We start from the raw sequence: 8,911 nt of genomic DNA, 5'->3' as shown, positions 1-8,911 counted from the left end.
ATTTTTGGTCATTTGACTTGCCGAGAAGAACCTCGCCGAACGTTCCAACTATCCCTCCCTTCACTCCGGCAGGGAGTCAACAGGAAATGCTTTTACGTAAACAGTTTGTTCCAACCTTGTCAATAAAATCAGATGGAATTTCACTCAGTTTGTGTTGTACACGACTCTTGGCTACGACCATCAAGGTTTTTCTGTACAATTCGTAAAACAAGTTTTTGTGTTGATTGGCTGAGGAAGCCATCTTGTATGGTATTTTTTTTTTCCAAAAGGTTAATCAGTTTTAGATATGCACCAAATGATTTTTTTTTAATTTGATTAAAATCTGTTAGTTCTCCTAATATTTATCATAAATAACTCTCAGCTAGGACCGCATCGAATTTTACTTCAATAGCGAAAAAAATAATTGAATTACAGCTATTTCTGTGTTTACTAATCTTGATCAGCTTGGAGTCCATACTGAATTGGAACGACTCAAAACGCTAAWCACATGAAGATGTACCTTTAAGTGTTACTTTCTGCAAGTTTCRTTCAAATTCATTTAGTGATGCTTTTGATATTTTGCTAACAGACAAACGCAGGCCAAAAGGTGAAGGCCGGCAATAAAAAACTGGCTCAAGCAGCTGGACTGAAAAGCAAAGCCAAACAGGGAGCATTTAAATATGTTAGAAAAAAATGGAGTTAAGAATAAAAAAACGTGAACCATATTTTCTGCTCTTAAACAAAATTGTGAAAGAATGTGATTAAAACACACATTCATGTTTGTTGTTCTATCCTCATAGGGACTTTGCACTGACTTCCATTCATTTACGCTGACCCCTTACCCTAACCTAACAAGGATGTGTGTACTGGGAAAATGGTCAAAACGTCCCCATTAGGGCTGTGTATTGGCAAGAATTTGGCGATACGATACATATCATAACAGAGGGGTCACAATACGATGTATCCCGATGTATTGCGATACTGTAAGCAAGGCAATATATTGTGAAATATTGTGATTTTTTTTGTCCAAAAATTCAATTAAATAAAAACCTCTTACTGAAAAAAAAAAAAAAAAAAAGAAAAGCTAATGTTTACCTACAATGCTAATGCTACCCTTACTCTCTGGCGCTCAAGAGGTAGAGGAACCAAATGGCTGGCTCACTGCTGCCAACTAGTKGTCAGAGGCTGAACTACAACATGAAAATGAACCGTTGGCAAGAAGGTTGACATTTTAAACCTTAATTAAAAATCGATACAGGGCTTTAGAATATCTATACAGTATCGGGAAATGAAATATCGCGATATTTCAGTGTATCGATATTTTCTTACACCCCTAGTCCCCATCAAGTAACAAAAACAGACATGTCTTTCTCACTTGTGGTAACTAAAGTGAGTACAAAAAAATGATAAAAAGGAAAAAAATCATTTTCAGGAAGCATTGTCCCCACAGGCRATCTAATCCTCTTTATTCAGTTTTAGATCATTGTGAGCAGCACTTCCATCATCTGAGCTGCTGCAACAGGAGCACACAGCCTCATTACATATTGTGTTCACGAGTCCTTAAACCTCACGAGGGGCTGCWGCTTCTTACAGCTGCTGACTCTGAAGGCAGCAGGAATCTGCTTTACCGTTTCCTGACAAGTTTTTTTTTTTTCCCCCTCAGCCGGTTGTTTCGTCCTGTTCGTCCCTGACGCTCGCTGCAGATTATACTACTTACGCCCCTAAATCTGTTGTGTTCCCAGGTTTGAATCCTAGCATTGTGCACACGTTTAATCCCAAAAAAGAAAAAAAGAAAAAACCATGACGTCTCTCTGGGATGTTTTAAATGAGGTTTGTGAGTTCAGTGAGTTCAAGAACAAACAGCTCTCTCTTTAAAAAAGAAAAAAAAAAGGCATCAGTTTTTTTTGCTTGCAGTTTCTTGCTTTTATCTCTTGAGATGGATGCTATCTGTTCCTGATGGGCGAGTGCATAATTTGACTAATTGATTTGAACGAGAGCTGCCCTCTTTTCTTTGTCACCAGGAGCGGACTGATTTGATTTCAGCAGCTCATTTGGGACAATTGAAGTGTCTTCTTTTTAATGAACAGTCACAGTCTTTAACTCAGCGGATCTGCTCCAGATTTAATGCACGAGCTTTGCCTGCTAGAGGCGAATGCATGTCTTTTTTTATTTTTTATTTTTTTTTAACAGAATACCATCAAAACGTTGCACCTGAGTGCCCCCAAAGAGCTGAGAGCTTGTGTGCTGCCTGGTCAGACGCCTCTGCAGGAGGTGGTGAGTCAGTGAGGTGACCTCCGTGGATTATTTGAGATCAGCTTGATTTGCTGCCAGGCCTGGTTTTTGTCAGATTGACCGATTTTAAAATTAAATAAATAAGAATTAAGTAATGAATGAACACTGACGGACACACAAACTGCAGAGCTGCCACACTCTGCCAGCAGCGGGACTCAAACTGTGTCAGCGTTGTTATTATTAGAGTCCGTGTGCTGTCATTGACATCCCTTTGACCTCCTTCATCATCATCTTCATCATGACTCAGTAGCTGAGAGTCATCCCCAACACACACTCTGGGTGCTTTAACAGACTGAGCAATATCTTTGTTGAACATTTTGCCATTAACAACTCAGAGTCAGCTCTGTCTGTCTGTTAGCAAATAATCTCACAAACCACTGGGCAGATTTTAATGAAACATTCAGGAATTAATCACTGAATGCATCACTAGTAATGTTCAACTTTTGGAGAAAACCTATTTTAAGATGGCCGCCACAGTCAACTGAGCTTGGAAAACATAAAAATGGCTATAACTCAGTCAATTTTGCATTTATTTTGCTTAAATTTGCTGTACTTGTAGCTAAAAGTGCTACATTTTATGCATGATTTTTACGTAAAGACATTAGCATTTACTGTTTAAGTCAACTCTGTCTGTTAGCAAAATATCCCACAAACCACTGGACAGATTTCAAGGAAACATTCAAGAATTAATCACTGGATAAACCTCGAGAAATGATCAACTTTTGATGAAAGCCCAATTCAAGATGGCCGCCACAGTCAACCGAGCATAGAAAACATAAAAAATGGCTATAACTCAGTCAGTTTTGCATTTATTTTGCTAAATTGTTTTTGTAGTTGTAGCTGAGAGTCATTCACATTACGTAATTGAAGCGCTATATTTTACATGAGATTTTTGCCTAAAAAAATGCATTTACAGTTGAAGTCAACTTTGCCTGTCTGTTATCAAAATGTCTCAAAAACCACAGTTTTTAAGAAAATCACTTATTGAATCTGCATGCGTAACTGAATATTGACTTTAGCCATCACAAAAACAGCTTTATCTCAGTCACTTTTACAGAYACTGAGGTAAAGTTGCGTAAAAATGGGCGATATGCATTATTTCACAGAAAACTAACCGTTAGTTATTTTTTCTGAGCAGATTAAGTTACAAAAGCAAGGACAGAAAATGAGGTTACCACACACACACACACACACACACACACACACACACACACACACACACACACAAACACAAACACAAATCTAGCTTTTCTTCTCCTAATGCTCTTCAGCTTATTGGGGGCAGCTGTTTTGACACAGATAGACAGACTACCTGACCCGGTTCAGCTCTGCGTGCTGGCAGATGGCGCTGAGCGCTGTGGGTGAGGAAGAGGGATGGCACTAAACCTCTGGAGACTCTAAAACGTCTCATTAACCGTCACCCAACGTCGGACCCAGGAGGACGGTGAGGGTCTTCCATCGCCTCGACCCGTTCATTCTAACCTGAAACCAGCTCAGTGTCCTTGAAGCACCTGGGATATATTTAACTCTGTGATTAATGTGTGTTTACTGTTATGTGTGGTTCCAGTGTAAATAACAAACATGAGCAAAAGATCCTAAAAAAAAAAAGCTGTTGGACAGAATTGATTTGTCGGTAAGACGGAGCACAGATGTCATCGTGTTGGTTTTATTTTCAGTTCAGAGTGAGGAGGATCCAGCAGTGTTACCTAACCAAGCTCATGACCCGTTTTGAACAGCCGGGTCACTTTGAGCTGCTTTACGACAGAATGCTGCATCACCTCCTGTAGCGCTTTAAACTTGTGGTTACAGTCAGTATTTGTGTCCTTACTTCTCTCCTGGTGGTCCCGCTGTCCTCGGTCCTCTCAGGCAGGATGCCCTGCTGGAGGCTGGAGGGGGAGCTGCCGGCCTGGTGTTGGGTGGCAGGAGGGGGCTGTATGCTGGAGGCAGCAGATGGGAGGATGGGCTCCACCTGATGCAGGCCAGTGGACCTGCTGACCTCCCCGCTGTAGGCAGCCTGGTAGCTGGTCTCACGTGGGACGTGGGTGGGCTCTGTCCCCGGGCTGGAGTACTGGGCCAGGGGGGGTTTCCTCACACTTCTGGCTGGTTTCGCCCCCGTCCACGGCCGGTACTCTTCCCTGGAGGAGGAAAGCTGCATCAGATGGAGGCTGGAGACAAAAGCTTCCTCATATCTAAAAACCAGACCAGAACGCTGAATGACTGCTGACATTAACTGAAGCTGAAACTGAGTTAGTGAAGCCAAAAGAAGCTGAACGTTAGCTAAAAGGAGCAAAACACTGGCTAAAACCTAAAAACAGAAGAATACCATAAAACCTAGATTTCACAACACAAGGTGAAAGTGAGCAAAACACTAGCTAAAAGCTAAAAAGAGCAAAACATTAATGGCTAAAAAGGCAGAACACTAGCTAAAGGCTAAAAACACAGAATACTAACAAAGTTAAAAGGAACATAACACCAGCTAAAAGTCAAAAAAAGCAAAACACTAACTGCTAAATATGCAGAAAACTAAGCTAATTTTCACAACACAAGACGAAAAATAGAAAACCACTAGCTAAAWGCTACAAAGAGCAAAACACTAAAAGCTACAAAGGCAGAACACAAGCTAAAGAAAAGTGCTGCACATTTTCTAAAACCTAACAAAGCAAAAATAACAACTAAAGGCTATAAAAGCAGAATGCTAATTAAAAGTTCAAAGGAACATAATAACAAAGGCAGAGTAGAAAAGCTAAAAGTTATAGCAGAACACAAGCTGAAAGCTAAAAATAATACACTAGCTAAAATAGAAGCTAAAGTCGCAAAAGKTTTCTAAAACTGGCAACAAAAGTAGCTAAAGGAAACATAGCAAAAGTTTAGCTAAAATTAGCAAAAGGCTAGTTAAAATAAATGAAAAAGTAGACAAAAAATGTTGGGTAAAACTAGCAAAAACTAACTAAAGGCTAATAAGTTTAATAAAAAGACAAATAAAGATGAGATGAGATGCATCAGGACAAAAAGACAAATATTGAGCAACAAAAGCAAATTTTAAAGATAACATTGAATAAATTCATGATTTGAATATTACTATAAATAAAAAAAGTGGAGTTCCCCCGGAGGAGCTGGAAGAAGTGGCTGGGGAAAGGGAGGTCTGGGCCTCCCTTCTGAAGCTGCTGCCCCCGCGACCCGACCCCGGATAGGCGGAAGAAAATGGATGGATGGATGGAAAAAAAGTTAAATGTATGTGGGAAATATAAAAGTTATAGCTAAAATCTAAAAGTCAGGCATGTCTTATTAAAGAAAATGTTTTTTTTTTTAATTATTATTATTGATCAGCATCATTTTCTCTTGGTTCCCATCATCAGCCGGTTCGGTCCAGCTGCTCAGATGAAAGAAACCGAACCAAAGCAGACTCCAGGACCCGTGTCCCGGTCAGGGACAGCTCCTGGTCCTGAAACAGAACAAACGTACCTGTAGGAGCTGGTGGTGCTGTCCTCCGGGACCTGCTGCTCCCCGCGCCTCCTCTGCTCTCCCCCCGGGCTGCTGCCCCCGTTACTGATCCAGGGGAAGTTCTCCTTCCTGGGTATGGGCCAGGGCTTAAAGTCCTGCTTGTACTGGGTCACGCTGGGGAAGGGCTGGTAGTCCTCCCGGGGCTTGTTGTCCCTCCGCGCCCCGAACGAGCCCCGGCTCGCGCGCTGCGGGGGGGAGCCCGGCTTGGCGCGGGGCTCCGGGGCCGGGCGGGACTCCGAGTCGGTGAGCTGCTTGGTGACGGAGCGCACCTCCTGCTCCGAGATGTCCGAGTAGTTCTGGATGGTGAGCGGGACGGACAGGTCCGACTTGTCGAACTGGTTCCAGAAGCGAGCCAGGCAGCAGACCCTGCTGATGCACGGCCAGGCCATCCTCAGACTGAGGGGAGGAGGAGGACGAGATCAGGGTTCAGACATGGTGTGTGTGTGAGGGGGGAGCAGGGGGGGTCCAGGAGACCATGGTGTCAGCAGACAGCACACAGGAGGAGTGTCAGCACAGATGAGCAGGTCTGAGTCCTCCTCTCACGTGGTACCACAACCTCCACTATCCGAGCCCAGCTCTGCAGCTCCAGCTGGTGTCTGATTGGACCCAGAATCAGAGGAAACCTTCAGTTTCAGTTCATGTCTTTTTTTAAAGGCGCCTATTTGAAAATCAGTCAGCTGAGAGGAGTTATAACTGATAAAGAGGAGAACTAATCAGAAACTTGACATTTTGTATTTTATGTATTTCTGCAGTTCTATGGGTTGTTTATAAAGTGAGTTACTTTGTTTTACCTAAAATGTTGCTTTTTATGTTTGCATTTCTGTTACAGACTGCATCCTGATATTAATAACCCTGAAACCTTGATATATGTTAACTTTAAACCAAGTTAAGGTCTTAAGTGTTTTTCCTTTTCAGAACAAGCTGCACTAAGGAACAATGCTCTGAGGTGTTTATGTCAAAAGTAAAAGACAATTATACACAAAAAACTAAATGAATTTAACTGCAGTTTATTTGTTTGTTTTTTAATAAATCATTTAATTTGTGTTTTATCACATGTACTGATACTTATTTATTTTAGTTTTTGATTTTTAATAAAGGTTAAGTTAATTGATGCTTTTTTATTTTGTAGATGCTGATTAATCAGCTAAAAGATGACCTGCAGACCTTTACTGCCCTCTACAGGCTGAAGTGAGAAATGACACCAGGAGCAGAAAGGCTTTTATATCTGGGCAGAAATCATTGTCTAGAGCAGTGGTTCCCAAACTTTTTATCTTCTGATCCACAAAATATTCATGGCAAAAACTTGTGACCCCAAATATTACTGGTCTGAGTACACAAACTTTGTTAATAACCCTAAAAACACAGGCTTTTTGACAATCTAAACAGCTTATACACAAATATAAATACTTGTATATACTATTTTGTGTTTTTGTAATAATTATAAGGAAAATATTACATCAGCAATTATTTTATCACCCTTTAAATTGATTTCTGGAGATTATCCAAGGTGCTTCATGACCCATAATTGGGTCCCAAGCCCAACTTTGGGAACCAAAGTGCAGTGGTTCCCAAACTTTTCAGCTTTTGACCCACAAAATAACAGTAGCAGAGACCTGTGCCCCCAGATATTTTTGGAGGATAAACATTTGTATCAGGTCAACTAATCATGGACATAGTAATAATATTTTTATACTACATTTATCCATTTTAAATACACTAACCTCACTCATTTGTAACAACTAAGGCAAAAATGTAATTAATTCAGAAAATCTTTTCAGGACCCCACCTTGATGTTTCGGGACCCCACTTTGGGTCCCGACCCCAACTTTGGGAAACACTGGTCTAGATAAGTAAACAGGTGCAATTATCAACAAATAGATATTGTGTGTGTAACCATTTATCAGTTACGTGTTTAAGGACAGTAGATGTGCAGAAACAATCAAAATAAACTTTAAAGGAAACAGTCGGTTGACCCCAGGTTGGATGGGGTCCTGAAAGATCAGGCTGCTTCATGCTGTAAGGTAATACAATAACTTTATTTCAGTTTTAATAGTTTCTCTGAGGTAAAGATACACCGAAATAAATTGAAAACCATTTTCAGGACATCTATAAAATTTCAGATTCACAAAAAATATTCATCAGTTATTGTCTGTCCAAATAATAATTAAATACTACAATATGCGCGTGTTTTATTCCGAACGAATGTATTTCTTAGAAAAAAGACAAGTTTTTTTGTCAATAAGGTTACCTGAAGGCGCCACTGAAATCAACCACGTTTTCAGGAAGTTTTTGAACGCAGCATGACTGCAGGACACCCACGTGTTAAAACGTGTTGCTCCGCCTCCAAAACACATCTACAGAAAAAAAGTTCCTGCATTTTAATTATAGTTCTTTTAAAAAATAGTTTTTTAAACTTGGGAAAACTTATTTTTTATGCTTTATTTTGTTTAAGTAAGTTTGTCCAGTAAACTTGTTCGAAGCGGTCAGGGGGTTGTTGTTGTTTACTGGCATATTTACAGCACGTGGAGTCAAATCTCGGGTAAAAATTCATTTTTACCGAAGAAACGAAAGACAGCAAAACTACGGAGGAGTTTGTGACTAACAAGTGAGTAATGTTTAAACTAAAGTTTATTTAGCGCCGCAAATCGTTTAAAATCAGCTTGAAGCGTCTGCGGCTTCCGTAGCTGGTCTTTGACGCATGCGCAGTTTCACCACTGTCAGCCGAGGGAAGTTCAAGAGCATCGGGAAAAAACATGAAAAGGTCTCATCTGTTATTAAAGGAGTTTATTACGGCTTCCTATATAATTAATCAAGTTTGGAAACCAACGATAAAATTAATGAACTAGCCCCCCCCCCCAAAAAAAAAAAAAATCAGATTTGTTATAAACAGAGCAAACAGTTTGTAAAGTGTGAAAACATGCTAAATAATACTTAAACTGGCATGCTGTAGATTTTACTTAAAACCAAACTGATATCAAAATAAACAAATATATAAATAGCTATTTAGCTTTAAAACAAGTTACACCATCCATATATCTCTACATTGTAAATGAATATAATCAAGGAATTAAAAACTATTTTTTTAGTATCCATCCATCCATCCATCCATCCATCCATCCATCCATCCATCCATCCATCC

At 40.2% G+C, this 8,911-nt stretch overlaps 1 protein-coding gene and 1 gene segment (V, D, J or C); one reads left to right on the top strand and one right to left on the bottom strand.

Annotated features, from left to right (window-relative positions):
* map6d1 (MAP6 domain containing 1) overlaps positions 1–6,352 on the bottom strand; it is a 7,814-nt gene extending 1,462 nt beyond the window's left edge. Inside the window, exons 1-2 of the mRNA XM_014023266.1 lie at positions 5,734–6,352; positions 4,100–4,406 (exon numbers count right to left, since the gene is read on the bottom strand). Coding sequence (XP_013878720.1) covers positions 4,100–4,406; positions 5,734–6,161 — 735 coding nt within the window. The 5' untranslated portion in view covers positions 6,162–6,352. The remainder of the gene's footprint in view (positions 1–4,099; positions 4,407–5,733) is intronic.
* Positions 6,248–8,911, top strand: part of LOC106528133 (Ig heavy chain V region B1-8/186-2-like) — a gene marked incomplete at its 3' end in the record, with an annotated part of 8,527 nt that continues 5,863 nt past the window's right edge. Inside the window, 2 exon segments of the V gene segment in view lie at positions 6,248–6,278; positions 8,225–8,271. Coding sequence covers positions 6,248–6,278; positions 8,225–8,271 — 78 coding nt within the window.

Source organism: Austrofundulus limnaeus, unplaced genomic scaffold (assembly GCF_001266775.1).
Source record: "Austrofundulus limnaeus strain Quisiro unplaced genomic scaffold, Austrofundulus_limnaeus-1.0 Scaffold361, whole genome shotgun sequence".
Taxonomy (NCBI): Eukaryota; Metazoa; Chordata; class Actinopteri; order Cyprinodontiformes; family Rivulidae; genus Austrofundulus; species Austrofundulus limnaeus.
Note: the sequence above shows the minus strand (reverse complement) of the source record. Positions and strands in the feature narration are given on the sequence as shown.